The sequence below is a fragment of the Cantharellus anzutake genome, assembly GCF_015039405.1.
Source record: "Cantharellus anzutake strain C23 chromosome Unknown EI90scaffold_88, whole genome shotgun sequence".
NCBI lineage: Eukaryota > Fungi > Basidiomycota > Agaricomycetes > Cantharellales > Hydnaceae > Cantharellus > Cantharellus anzutake.
In genome coordinates this window covers 224005-238424 of record NW_024067038.1, presented here as the reverse complement: position 1 = coordinate 238424, position 14420 = coordinate 224005, and the positions used below count along the sequence as shown (strand labels likewise).

The following is a 14420-nucleotide window of genomic DNA, read 5'->3' as shown; positions in this document are numbered from 1 at the left end:
GCGGTGTTCTGAGAAGAGTAAATCCAGTCATTCAGGGTAGAAATGGCTGCTGCTGCTGCTGCTGCCGAACTTGCCCTAGCAGGTGCTTGAGAAAACCTACAAAATCCCAACTTAGGAGCCTGGAACCCCTGTTGGTTTTGCTTCCGAATAAACCTTTGCGGGCACACCTTGGCATACGACTTGTACGGGGTTTCTGGCCGCGCCATCGTTCAAAGAGACGAGTAAATCTGCAGGGCTGACGGTCGCAACAATCGATTTAAGGAGGGGAGAACGGGAGTGAGCGGTCTGCGAAGATAATCCATGTCGTCTTTCTCCTCTTCAAGGGAAAGTTATGGGTTAATTATTGTCAAGATCGTCTATCTCCTCTCTACTCTTAGCGAAGATAGATATGGAAGGCGGGTTTCCACCTTGCGCATCCTCCTCATTGAATGACCTGATTGAACTAATCCTTACCCGAAATCATGTACCCTTACTGGTCCATAGCAATCAGGCTGAAATACGATCACTTTGCGAGCAGCATGGGGTAGAGGCATATCTCTATTTCATTCGACGACTTATAGTAGCGTCAGCCTCTCGACTTCAGTCATCCTCCAGCAGTACCTCACAGCAATATGACACTTCATCCGCACTCACATTCCGTCTCCTCGTTCAAGAAACCCAGAGGCTAGCAAGGGACCCATTCCTTGCGGACTGTTTCCATGATGCAGTGAACACTGGCGAAGGGGATATTTTTCGGCATTTTGACCTGGCGCGTTTCGTAGAGCGGGTAGAACTTAAGCCACTTGAGCAGCTCATCTTGGCGAGTTCCGTCGTGAGCGGCAGCAATCGTCGAGAACTTACTGCCCAAGCTGCCCTGATGGTTCGTGTTAACCTCGAAGATGCTGCTCGGGCATTGGTAGCCCGCCCCAGTTTTGAGCCTGTTCCGGGATCATCTGTTACGTCCAGCGCTTCGGGCTCCGCGGATGATTTGACTCCTCAGCAACTTGCCAGGCTGTTGAGTCATTTGCTGAGCGATCCACCCCCTGACAGTCCCATATTGGACCCCGTACAGCGAGTCAAGCTCATTTCGGCAGCGCAGGTGAAATTCGGCCAGGAAACAATAGGGCCCATCCTACGAAGCATCTTTCCAAAGTTAAGGTTCGTCGTTCCCCTCTCCATCGAGGTGTTCTCTTGTTCTCCCTAATGCTTCATCCAGCCTTTCGCCCGGTACCTCACTCGTAGAGGCACTTTGTCAACTAGGTCCAGGACTGACAAGTGATCCTGACACTGTGTTGGCGCTTCTACAGCGTTTTGGATTGTCAGCGTCATCTCCTCCTCATGAAAATCAGGTAGTTCAAATCTTGTCGACACTGGCCCGTTATTCTGCTGAAGGCACACCATTGTGTGATGTTGCATCTCTCATAATGGCGATTTGCAGCATGGTGGGTGTCAAATGCATTGTTCGGTAACACTGGCATTTACAACTTGAGTAGTCGGGCTCCATAGACTGGTGTAACGTTCTTTTATATGCCTTTGACCACCCAGGACGGCCGAGAATCGATACTGCCACTTTGAAGCTTCTCGCTGCAATCTTCCGAAACACTCCTAGGGACAGTGCCACGCATTCCATTTGCGCATTTTGGAAGGCTTGGAGAAACACTCTTTACCAGCTTCGCCTCCTTGATGCTCTCCTTTCACTCCCAAATGATACATTCAATTTAGTCAGTTTGCCTGGAAGGCGTATTGTCACTGTCGATGATGTTGCTGGAGCAAGTTCCACCATCAAAGCTCTTGTTGCGAATGTGCAAGGCCATACCTGGAACTCCTTAGATCTTATCGAAACTTTGGTGAGACTCGGAGATTCCGATGCCCCAAATGTGGTTCAATACGTCGGAAAAATGCTTAACAACGCAGTTAAGATCAGTGCAGAGCTGGTTTACATGGGCCTCCTACAAGTTGCGGTACGTCCCTTCGCATAGGATCGTACTCTCATTAACGAACCACAAGCAGAGACCCTGGGGCCCAACGCAGCAAGAGTATTCCACCAAGCTGCTTAACATGTTTTTGGCTGGGCACCCGAATCATCAGCTCGTCTTCATGCGCATCTGGCAAATTGACTCCGCGTATTTGACTTGGGCATTCAGTTGTTCCTATGCAGAAAGCCCGGCGAACATCACCCGGATACTAGATGTGGCGCAGGATTCGAAGGTGCGATGTCTATGTAAACATGATCAGGTCCGGATGCCAATTATCTCACTTCTTGTTAGATCCTCGATTCTCTACTGGACGTCTCCACTTTCGTCTTTGCCCTGGATGTTGCTGCCCTTGCATCTCGACGGGGGTATCTCAATCTTGACAAGTGGCTGTCTGATCATGCTACTACATATGGTGAAATGTTCATCCACGCAGTGCTGGAGTTTTTGGACGTCAAAATCAACAGCGAACTTGAACGGCAGGACCCTGGAGTTAAACACCAAACCGTGCCCCTCAACCCCCAGACTATCACTATATTTATCTGTATGCTGCGTAACAGGTTGGTTACGTCCAACAAACACATACCAAAGCTCTTACAATTCATCTGTTCACAGCAACATGTCTCCGACCGATGCAATATACTTTACTGATATTCAAAATCTCAGCTACCGGCTTCATCCCAGACTTATGAACTTGAACCCAGGTTCTGATGGGGAGCCTGGGCTCACCTTTGTCACTTTTTCTCCGGAGATTGAAACTGAAGTTGAGACGATCTATCGGAGAATGTATGATGGTAACATCTCCGTCGGTGTGGTCATTGACATGCTGCGCGAGTCAAAAAATTCTACTAATCCAAGGGAAAACGAGATTTTTGCCTGTACGCTTCATTCGTTATTTGACGAGTACAAGTTCTTCCGATCGTCTTATCCTGCCCAGGAGCTCGTACTGACTGGGCATCTCTTCGGGTCGATTATTCAATTCCGTCTCATTGATTCCATCCCTCTCGGCATCGCATTGAGATATGTTCTTGATGCAGTCCGGAGCCCGCCCGGCTTCAATCTCTTCATGTTTGGCATCGAAGCCCTTATTCGCTTCGAGTCCAGATTACCTGAATGGCCCCCTCTTTGCAATGCACTTCTCCAGATACCTCACTTTCAATTGACTAGCCCAGCGATAGCTGAAAGAGTACGTCATGCTTTTACTATCGCTAAAATTGGGTCTGGGGAAGTGAGCAATAATACAGGCGAAAAGGCTTATGTGGAGCCATTGGAGGGTATGGAGGACCTATCTAGGAGCGGGATGGCGGAGCAGCATGCTCAGGCTCGTCATATGGAGCCGATGAGGCAGGCGCAAACACAGGCACACACTCAAGTAAGTGATGTTGAGGTGACAGAGGTGACAGATCTACTTCGGTTGTACTGATTTGTTGAGTATGCCTTCCATGAACTTTATAAACCGTCACGGACCACTTCAATCGCAGGACTGGCCGTCCCTGGGCCAACATGCACCTAATGCGACGCAGGAGATGAACGCAATGACTGCGCACAAGTTGCTCTGCGCAGAGCTTGCGAAGATACAATCACCTAATCTTGAGGGAAAAATCGATTACGATCATAGGCGGCGCAAGGGTCGAGGTAGCTTTGGGGATGTCTACATGGGGAAATATGTAGGGACTGTATGTTGACATGTCGTTTTATCCATGCTTCTGGGGAAGGGTTCTTCTGACTTTTCAAACTTGATGTGTGCAGGCTGCCGATGTTGTCTGCGTGAAAGAGCTTAGCACAGCAGTGAATCTGGTGGAGTTAGGTCCATGGGAAAGGTTTCTTAGAGTGCGTCAATAGTGTCTCCATTGGCCGATCGACTGATCACTTGTTTATTACTTTGAGTAGTTGCTGAAGCGCGAGGTAAAGATATGGCATGGTCTGGAACACCGAAACGTGGTCAAGTTTATTGGTTGGACATCGAGGGCCTTCGAAGACACTCTGACTGTGTGCTTGATATCGACTTGGTGTAGTGATGGGAATGTCAAAGAATATCTTGCGAAACACCCAGAAGCGGATCGTCAAGGCTTGGTGAGTTTGATGGCTCTCAGGGATATGTTTGAAAGCACCCAACCCTGGCATAGGTTCACGATGTTGGTCAGGGATTGGTCTACTTGCACTCCCGGCGTGTCATCCACGGCGATATCAAACCCGTGAGTTAGATTTATCTTTATTCACAAGTCTTCTACACTATCACAGGCAAATATTGTTGTATCAACGGAAGCCAATGCCATTGCACGTCTGTGTGATTTTGGCTTATCCTCAATTCTGAACGACACTGTGACAACACGTGCACAGGCATCAACCATCTGTGGCACTCTTCGATACACATCACCTGAATTATTTAGCGGCATTTCCATCCAACGGAATGAACCGAGTGATATCTGGGCATTTGGATGTACGGCAACTGAGGTGATTGTTTTAAATATTGACACAGAGCAATTCCACTCACGTAGAGAGCAGATCCTCACCAATCAACCTCCCTTTAATTGGATAGAGCAAGATATCCGAATACCCTCTGTTATTGATGGGCAACTTCCATATGATGGGGTGGTTTTAAGTAGTTTTGGGATGCTTCTCTCCCTTTGTTTTGAACGTGAACCAGACAAGCGACCAAGGATTCATGAGCTTTGTTTGCATTTAAGGTGAGTAGATCCCTTGAATTGCTGTTGGGGCATGCTGTTAATGATTTGTGGAAACAGGCAGGTGTGAGGCCACAGATTGTTCATGTTTGAACAGTTCTTGTCTGTATTATAGCTTGAAGATGCTTCCATCAATTCACCTTTGAAGTTGCAGTCAGTTGCTGCCCTCATGTCATATCCTGGAATCCTCATCCTAGCCTCCACTCATCCCACTCCCTTTCTGGCTACTCCAGCATCCTTCCTGACTTAATACTCCTGTTGGGGGTTGGCAAATGAGGGGAGATGTCTGAGAAAGAAAGAAATATCCTTGCCTGGAAAACCATCCTGCTCAGCTACACAACATTGTTGGCTGTTACAGAGTTGGGCTTTGGGAAACCCACTCTGTCCCATTCTTATAGACAAGTACAAGGGCTTGTTGACCTCATGGGAGCTGGGTGGTATGATTTCTGAGATTGCAGTCATATCACCTGAGTTATCATCAATATATGAACATGTTGATCTGTGTTGTCCACATGCCTGGGGCAAACATTGGATATGGTGGCACCTGTATAGGTGCCATCATTTCAGGTGCATAACTTTGCCCCAGGTATTGGGGCTCATCTGATGAATAGTCGGCTTGGGATTGGGTAAACTCACCTGTAACTGGAGACAACTGGCCATGGCAGAAATAGGCACTGGGTCTGCAGGTCGCAAATCAGTAGGAGTACTGAGTCTAGCTTGTTAATGCCAGGCATTAATGGCTGATGAGGTGAGTCAACTGGTGGCATGGACCCATCAGTGTCCATGGCATCATTAGATGGGTGTAGACTTAGCCCATGACTGGTGTCAGCAGTTTTTGTTGGATCAGACATGATGGTGGGAGAGTGTCAGAGTACTGAGCTGCTCGGTCTCTAAGTCAAGGAATCTGGAGCTCTTGCTGGAGCTGAGACCGAAAGGGAGAGGGTCGGTTTCAATGGGGGAACCCGATAGAGCGGGTTGTGATGGAGATTCCAGCTGAGCAGCAAGGGGGAGAATGAGAGAAGAAAGTTACCCTCCCCACTTGCTACTCAGGAAATGATAAGGTCAGGGTACTCAGCAATGCAGGGCCGCTTTACAAGAGAAAATATATTACATGTCTGTGTCAGTCTGGGGATTGTGATCGGGCAGTGCCGGTCTGGGGTTGATGTGTCATCAGTCATGAGTAAACAGTCCAGACCCGGTTGTGCCCTGACATCACCCCCTCCTTATGCCACTACGTCTTGGAGTGGTTGAGGTTGCATGTGGAGCAGGAGCAGAAGGGTGCTGCTGATGGAATTCTGTGATGAGGTCTGGGGCATTTCAAATGTCACGATCAGGTATCCAGCTGTTTTCAGAGTTGGGGTAGCCCTTCCACTGGACAAGGTAGTGGAGTCGATGATGAATGTGCTTGGAGTCAAGGATTTTCTCCACTTCATACTCTTCGCCCCCATTGATGATAGTGGGCCCTGGTTCCGAGTGCATAGGGCGTCCTGCTATCTCAGCTGGTTGGTACTTACGAACATCTGAGACTGACACAACAGGGTGCATCTGGTATCCCTTGGGGAGCTGGAGTTTCAGCACAGCTTGTGAGACTATCTTGAGGATTTTAAAGGGACCTAACCATTTGTGTTCTAGTTTCTTGGTTGGCCGACCGGTTGGGTAGTTACATGCACTGAGCCACACTTTCTCTCCTTCATGGTATTCCCATGCTTCGTCCCATTTCCTATCATAGTACTTCGACATCTCCTCAGCTGCATGTGTTAGGGTGTCAGGGCACACCCGCCTCACCCGGCTCCACCTGGCTCCACTCCACCTGCTACCCCCTTCTCCCCCTTCCTATCTCCTCCTCCCTCCACTTCCCCCTCTTCCTATTTCTTCTTTGTCTCATTCTCTATTCTTTCTATTTCTATTTACACAGACGACTTTCCTTGATCAATGTACTGTTGGAATTTGTACACGTGGTCTTGGGAACCTAAATGCTAAAATATGGACATTCTGGGAGTTGAACCGCAGAACCCTGCATAGATACCAAGAGTGTGTTACCATTACACTAAATGCCCGCATTAGGCGGAGGTGGTTTCTAACATGTACTACTAACCTGCCCATGACCCATGCACAACGCACCCAGCCCCGGATGCCCCAGATGACCCCCAGGTACACCCAGCATGCAGCAGATCCCTTCGGGACCCCCCATGGGGATACCCGGGTGGCTGGGGCTGTGCATGGGGACGACATGGCAACTCTCATGTGACCTGAGCACCATGTATATAAACATACCTGGGGTGGGAACCAGAGAAGCAGTCTTCTTCTCACCATTCCCACTTCAGGTAAGTGGCTTAGTCTTCCTTCTAATGATATTTAACACCATTCCCACTTCAGGGACATCTGCCTGCGCCGGACCCATTGCTGTACACGCCCACTTCATACCCCACCGGGCCCTCAGCGCCGGGCGATATACCCGGACGCTCTCGACCCCGGACTGGTCCCTGACATAGGGCTGCTTTCGCCTCCTCTTGCATTTGTGCCATCCATGATGCAAAGTCTCCAGCTGCTTCTACCATTGTAGACTTGGGGGGTTCTACCCCCATATGAGGGTGTTGGCCTGTGTCAAGTTCGAATGGGGTGTGATGAGTAGCTGAGTGGATATGATTGTTATAGCTAAATGTAGCCAGTCTGCCCAGTCATCTTGCTGGTGGTTTACAAAGATCTGAAGATATGTTTCAATCTCCTGATTGACTCGTTCAGTTTGCCCATCTGTCTGAGGGTGATAGGCGGTGGACAGAGTAGGCTTGATACCTAAGAGTTTACTTAGTTCTTGAGAGAATTTGGAGATGAAAGTGGTTCCTCTATCACTGATAACCTCATCTGGGAGACCATGGTGTCACCACACATGTTCAAGGAAGAGGTGGGCTACACCTGCAGAGTCCATCTGAGTGGTGGTGGGTATGGCATGCATTCTCTTCGACAGGCGATCAACCACTATCATAATTGTTGAAAGGACCAGGTCAACGGCGGTTGGACAACATGGCGGTTAACTCTTGGATTGTATATAGTAATATAAACATGTGTAAATACATGCGCTGAGGGCGCTTCCTCCAACACACCCTCTCAAACGAAGGAGCATGTAATTAATAAATGGCATGAGATTCATAATTAGGCTCATCTTGCTCTGCCATTTTTGCTTCATCCACATTTATGTTCTTGAACTTGTTCCTGCGCTTGCGGCATGTCTGAACTTCATATGGGCTAAGTTTGCATTCGAATTTGATATGTCCTGGTTGCCCGCAGTTATAACACCTGTCTGTGTTCCTACTTTCCTTGGCAACTTTGGCAGCCCAGGGTTCTCCATCGTGTGTAGTGTTAGCGAGGCGAATTTCCTCATTTAGAAGTCGCCTGATGACATCTTGAATGGTTGTAGAGTCCACGGGTCGGAGGGGGTCATCCAACAGAGTATCAACGACGACGATTAGGGGGGAGTATGATTCTGGGAGATTGTGAATTAGGATGTTGATGATGTCAATTGGGATCATGGGGGACTTGACATCTTCAAGATGACGCGCGGCATCTTCAACTTTGGTAATCCATTCTCGCATTGTGGTCCCGTTGTAGCGCATAGAATTGAATTGATAACGGAGTGCAGCAATAGAACTACTGCCCTCTGTGCGGAATATTGTTCTGAGTTTGTTCCAGGTTCCAGGTGCATCAGTGTCATCACAATGACCGATATATTTCGGAGAGACATTGAGTAGAATCTCAGCTGCGGCAATATCGTGCTTTTCTTGCCAGGCCTGAACAGTCCTGTGATGCGCACTTCCAAGTGGTCGGGGTATATCTCCAGAAACATAGCCCCAGAGTTTCTTCCGGACTAAGTCAGCCTTCATGTACTGGGACCAGGCTGTATAATTGTCGTCACTTAGTTTGTCGAATGGGGTGGTGGCTGGCATGATGATTGAATGAGGAAGGAGTGTAAATTTTTCACCCTCTGAATAACAGTGGTGCGATGAGGCGTGAGAAAAATTAAAGAGAGGTGATGACGTGGCAAGGAGGGGGTGAGGAAAATGTGAGGTAAAAATTGCATGCCTGTCTAAGGGCTTACAGCAATAAAGTGCCATGTCCCATGGGCTTTGAGATTACCGGTGCCTAATAAATAGGACTTTCCAAAATCGACGCGGGCCCAGCGGGACTTATCGCAGGTTCCTGCCTCAAGCCTGAGGACTTTCTTGATTAATGTGTGCCCAGCAGGACTTATCACAAAATCCCTGCCTCAAACCCGAGGGCTTTCTCAATAAGTGCATGCCCAGCGGGACTTATCGCAAATTCTTGCCTCAAACTCGAGGACTTTCACAATAAGCGCGTGCCCAGTGGGACTTATCGCAAATTCTTGCCTCAAACTGAGGGCTTTCCAAATAGATGCGGGCCCAGCGGGACTTATCGCAGATTCCTGCCTCAAGCCTGAGGACTTTCTCAGATGGCTAAGGAAAACAGGCCGGGGTACCGCGAGAGTCAGGCGGATTTGATTGATACCTCAGGTGTCCAGGCGAGCCGCCTGGGCTCATAACCTGTTGAAAGGACCAGGTCAACGGCGGTTGGACAACATGGCGGTTAACTCTTGGATTGTATATAGTAATATAAACATGTGTAAATACATGCGCTGAGGGCGCTTCCTCCAACAATAATTGCATCAAACCCTCGGGATAGGGGGAGCTCTCCTATGACGTTGACTGAGATAATCTGCCAGCATTGGTCTGGGACTTTGTTTGGCATGAGCTTCCCAGTCTTTTGAGTAGGGAAGGATTTCACCCGTTGGCAGGTGTCACATCCAGATACATATTTGGCAATGTAGCGAGAGAGCCCTGGCCACCAGTAGTTCTGAGACATGAGTTCTAATGTCTTCCACCGACCAGGGTGTCCAGCCATTGGAGTGTTGTGATGGGCATGGACTATGTCATGGCAGAGAAGGGGGTCCTGGGGAACATAGACCCTTCCTTGATAGAGCATAAGCCCTTCGTGTAGCTCCCACCCTAGAGGCACCTCAGGTCCAGATTCTAACTCATGGGTTATGCTTGCAATGCAGCCCTCGATCCTTTTGCACCTTCTGATCCGCTGCAGGAATCCCTCCTCTTCTGCTGGGAGAGAGACAGCCACTGCAGCTCGATGCGGAAAAGGTCTGGGCGTAGCAGTGTGACCTTGGAGTTGTCCTCTTCTCCTTGTGGGTGGTCTGCTTGTCATGACAGGGCATCTGCTTTCTGCATGAGTCTTCCTGGTCTGTGTGTGAGCGTGAAGTCGAAGCGAGAGAGATGCAGGGACCATCAGGCTTGGCATCGGTTGAGTTTCTGGGCTGACCGGAAGTAGGAGAGGTTTCGATGGTCAGTGAAGACTTCAAAAGGTTCTGCTGCTCCTTCCAGGAAATGCCTCCACTTGTCCAAAGCACGGACTATTGCAAGCATCTCTTTGTCATGGATCTGATAGTTCCACTCAACGTCATTCAGACTTCGGGACATAAACCCTACCGGGTGGTACTGCCGATCTTCTTGGAGCTGAGAGAGAACAGCTCCAGTCGCAAAGTTAGAGGCATCACACTCTAGTCGGAAATGCCCCTCGTCTGAAGGGAAGACAAGGACAGGGGCTGAGGTGACAGCCTTTTTCAAGGTGTCGAACCCTTCTTGTTCCTCTCTGCCCCATCTCCAAGGTCTGGACTTCCGTGTCAGTGTGTTCAGGGGTCTGGCAATTTCAGAGAAGTCATGGATGAACTTCTGGTAGAAGTTCACAAATCCAAGGAAGGATTGCATGTCTTTGACTCATTTTGGGACTGGCCAGTCCATGACACCTCTGATCTTTACTGGGTCCATCTCTACCTGATTCTCTGATATCACCAGCCCTAGATACTCTATCTGGGTTTGCTCGAACTTGCATTTCTCTGGTTTGAGGAAGAGTTTGTGTCCTTCACAGGGTGGCTAGTACATACCTCCAGGGTGACCTGACAATGTTCTTCAAGAGTCGATGTGAAAAGTAGGATGTCATCCATATAACAGATGGCAACACCTCTGTCAATAAACTCTCGGAGAATGTCATTCATCATCGTCTGGAAGGTCGCGGGGGAGTTGCAGAGACCAAAGAACATAACCAAAGGTTCAAACAATCCTCGGTTGGTGTGGAAGGTGGCCTTCCATTCATGCCCTTCTTTAATCTGGACATTGTTGAAACCCCATCTGAGGTCTAAGACAGAGAAGTACCTCGAGCCTCGAAGACGGTTGAGCACATCTGACACAAGTGGGAGTGGGTATGAGTTCTTCACTGTGATCTCATTCAGCTTTTGGTAGTCTTGAACAAGTTGGAGTGACCCATCCTTCTTTTTAATGAAAAATACTGGGGCCCCCATTGGGGACTTAGATGGCCTGATGCGGCCATTGGCCAGATTTTCCCGCAGAAACTCATCAAGTTCCTTTTGTTCGTTTCAGGACAAAGGGAAGGTGCATGACCATGGGAGATCAGCCCCAGGCAGGATATCTATTGCATGATCCCATGGCTTCTGCGGAGGTAATGCATTAAATGCTTCCTGTCATGACCGACAAATCCTGGGGCTCCATCAGTGGTGAATCAAAGCCGATAGGCGAATCTGCCGACCCAAAACCCGATCCAACCAGCCCTCAATCCGATGTCTGGCCCCCTGCCCTATTGAGCGAGACTTTGCGCATCTTCCACATCCGGACCTCTGCCCACCTCTGCTGCTCCTGGTTGACCTCCACACCCTGCAGTCAGGTCAACACTCCCCCCACACCTTTGCTGGTCATCATGCTGTCCTCATTTGTGACAGCACTGGCAGACCACCCTCTGTTGCGGACTTATCAGTGCCACACTGATTCCCGCATCCCATTCCACGGACTTGTGTCGGCATCGCACCGACCCTGCATCCTGATTTGTGGACTTGTATCAGTGCTGCGCGCTGACCTCCGCTTTTCCTCTGGCCATTTGTCACTTGGCAGCTTAACATTCATTCCTTGCTGAGTGCCATTTATTGTTTGCTTCCCTGCCAATATCGGCATTTTGATCCCCTCTTTATTGGCACTAGGTTATTGATCTCATTCAGTTATTCATCAATAACCCTTGCCACTTATTGTTTATTGATCTGTTCCTCATTTCCAGTTCCCGGGCTCTTGTCCTTATTTAGTTTGACAATCCCCACTTATCTCCGCACCGGACTGCACCGGACTGACCGGCCTTTCTATATTCCCTCTTGCCTATTTATATACCTTGTAAATACTTTTGGGGACCTCAGTCTGAAATCAACTAGAGTACCCCCCCTGTCTGGTCTGAGTCTCCTTCTGCAAAGGGGGCTTCCCCCCCTCTGAGTCCGTGCTCGCGGAGTCTGTGCTCCTCCTACAGGTCCACTCTGCCTGCAAGTCTTGTTTGAAGTCCACTGTAAATGTGAGTCTGTAAATAAGGGATCTCCCCCAAACGTCAAGCTCAGGGCACAGCGCTCCACTTGAGTCACTGAGGCCGCGATCCCATTCTGCTAACTCTGAACAGCGCTTCCGGATGTGCCACATAATTCCGCCTGCATATCCGCACGCGTGCTCCAACAGACCTCTGCAACCACCTCCGACCTCAACTGTCTGACTCTGACATTATTCCCCGACTCTGACAGTATTCCAGTCTCTGACAATATTTGCAGACTCTGACAATATTCCAGACTCTGACAATATTCCAGACTCTGATACTTCCTTTGAGAAGACATCTTCATAGAGGCGATAGGCCTCAGGGATCCCCCCCCTCTGGGGATGGCTCATTCTTCCAGGCCTTCTCTGCAAATTGTTGAGAAGGGGTAGTGGTGGCTCGAATCTCCGGCATGTCGTGCGTCAACATCACGTGAACCATGAAGACTTCATCTCCGGGTTCTATCGATTCTATTCCTGCGGGTATGGCTCTCTGACACTCAGGTAGACACTGTGTCATTGTCACTTTCTGTTGAACCCAATCTACCTTGGGGTTATGGAGGAGAAGCCATGGGTGGCCAACAATAACCGTCTGTTGGCCAAGGTTTGCAACAGCGAGCTTACAATGCTCAGAGTGGTCCCCAAAACCGAGGATGATGTCGACTTCCTCTGTGATGGTGTCAGGGCATGGACGGTTATCCGGCCAGCCTGGACCCCTATCCGGATAGGTTGAGTACCCATAAGTCGATATCTGTGTGTGATTTGCCGTAGTTAGAATGCAGATTGTATTCAATGCGCTATTTCCACTATCACGTCATCCCTTACCCGTTATCGCCCCCTTATCCGCATGACCTATTCCCCTATCTCATGTCGCTTCTCTATCGGCTACCATGTATTCCCAATGTAGCCGCGCTCTTATGAGTTGCGGGACTTATGTATATAAGGCCTTATTGCCAGCTGGGTTGGCTCCCCAGCTTTTACAATGACTAGTTTCCTGGGGAGATCTTTACGCGCGAACTGACATGCGGACTCTGACAGATGGGACCATTCTCGTTCTGAGTTCCATTGACGTTGTGACTGGGATGGGTGAAACTAGGGAGGTCATTGGAAACTGGTGTTTATGGATGAATTCCTTGCTGATGAACATTCCTGTGGCCCCTGAATCGAGTAGCGCAGACATCAACACAGCGGCAAGCGATGTAGTAGACCTGAGTGAGATCAGAATATTCATCGAGCATGGGGTTTTTCCAGTCATCTTTCGTGCGTCGGCCTCTCTTACTTTCGTGTTCCTCTTTCTTTGTGTGACTTCCGTAATCTTTCTCGCCTTTGCCTCATTTACAGGTTCGATTTCGACCTTTGTACATGGATATTTACAATCTTTCAAGGTGTTAACAGGCAAGTCACCCAGTTGGGGTGCAGCTTTCACTGACTGGCACTTCAAAAACCCTCTTCATGGGGTTCCTCCCTTTCCACGGCACTCCCGTTCTCAACAAGCTGGCTTTTGATCAGCTGGGTTATCATGTGAAGGTCTTCTGGGGATAAGGATGAGGGTTGTGGGTCCTCTGGTTCTTTTACTGCTGTGGGTTCGTCAGCTACACGAATCCTCTGTCCAGCCGCCAAGGGGCAGTTACGTGCGATATGGCCTGGTTGCCTACAGCTGTAGCAGAGGTCGTTTCATGGGTTTCGACAAGGTTGTCAGGCTTGGTTGAGTTCCATGGGCTGAGGACTAGTCGACGAGGAAGATGGGCTCAGCGTCTGCATGTTGGGTGAGTGCGTCGCATTCTGGTGAGTGATTGTGGCGTTATTTTGTTGAAACTGGCTGCGTGTCTGATGAGGGAGGTCCGTCCTTGCCACGTCTGCGCCTGGATGTGATTGAACCTTCTGTGCTGGTTGTCTAGCAGCAACGTGCGCTGCTTCCAGTCTTCCCAAGTCGTTGGGAATGGGTGAGACCTGTAGATGGACTCTCGGAGGTGGTGGGTGATCGCTTGCTGGAACTTATCGATCAACCCGGTCTCTCCTAGCCCTGAGGGTGGTCCATGGAGCTCAAAGAGCTGAATGACTGTCTCTACTGGGCTGATTCCTTGCCTAGCATCTGATAGTTTCTGCATTGCGGTCACTGCTCAATTTGGATTGGTGAACATATCTTTCAGCTCTTGGAGGAAATTGTTGAGTGTAGGGACGGCAGCATTGGGGGAGAGGTAAGCATTGATTTTCTGGGAGGCCCAAGGGGCTGCTGTCCCTTCCTTCATGTGCAATAGTACGAACAGGATCCGTTGTTGGTCATCGGGATACTCAGTATGGTGGAGAGATAGATACAGGCAGCACTGTGCTAGAAAGTTGTCTAGCCTTTCCCT

General features: G+C 49.3%; 1 protein-coding gene and 1 non-coding gene across 2 annotated transcripts; one reads left to right on the top strand and one right to left on the bottom strand.

The window, feature by feature from the left end:
- Positions 1-123: 123 nt before the first annotated feature.
- On the top strand, positions 124-4721 carry EI90DRAFT_3081841 (uncharacterized protein). The gene is made up of 14 exons (XM_039061966.1): positions 124-395; positions 484-1137; positions 1196-1421; positions 1473-1940; positions 1990-2187; positions 2247-2512; positions 2568-3324; positions 3434-3628; positions 3702-3782; positions 3843-4061; positions 4086-4147; positions 4194-4406; positions 4458-4639; positions 4697-4721. The coding sequence occupies exons 1-12, from the start codon at positions 301-303 to the stop codon at positions 4264-4266; spliced, it is 3294 nt and encodes a 1097-aa protein (XP_038910124.1). The 5' UTR covers positions 124-300; the 3' UTR covers positions 4267-4406; positions 4458-4639; positions 4697-4721.
- A 1899-nt stretch (positions 4722-6620) lies between these two features.
- EI90DRAFT_t241 lies at positions 6621-6693 on the bottom strand. Its single transcript has one exon. It is a non-coding gene; the product is annotated as a tRNA-Thr (tRNA).
- Between the last annotated feature and the right edge of the window lie 7727 nt (positions 6694-14420).

Coding starts and splice junctions, on each gene's coding strand:
- EI90DRAFT_3081841 (XM_039061966.1), top strand. CDS start 301: ATGTCGTCTTTCTCCTCTTCAAGGGAAAGTTATGGGTTAATTATTGTC. Junction 1,138..1,195: donor AGCATCTTTCCAAAGTTAAG/GTTCGTCGTTCC, acceptor TGCTTCATCCAG/CCTTTCGCCCGGTACCTCAC. Junction 3,629..3,701: donor TGGGGAAATATGTAGGGACT/GTATGTTGACAT, acceptor TGATGTGTGCAG/GCTGCCGATGTTGTCTGCGT.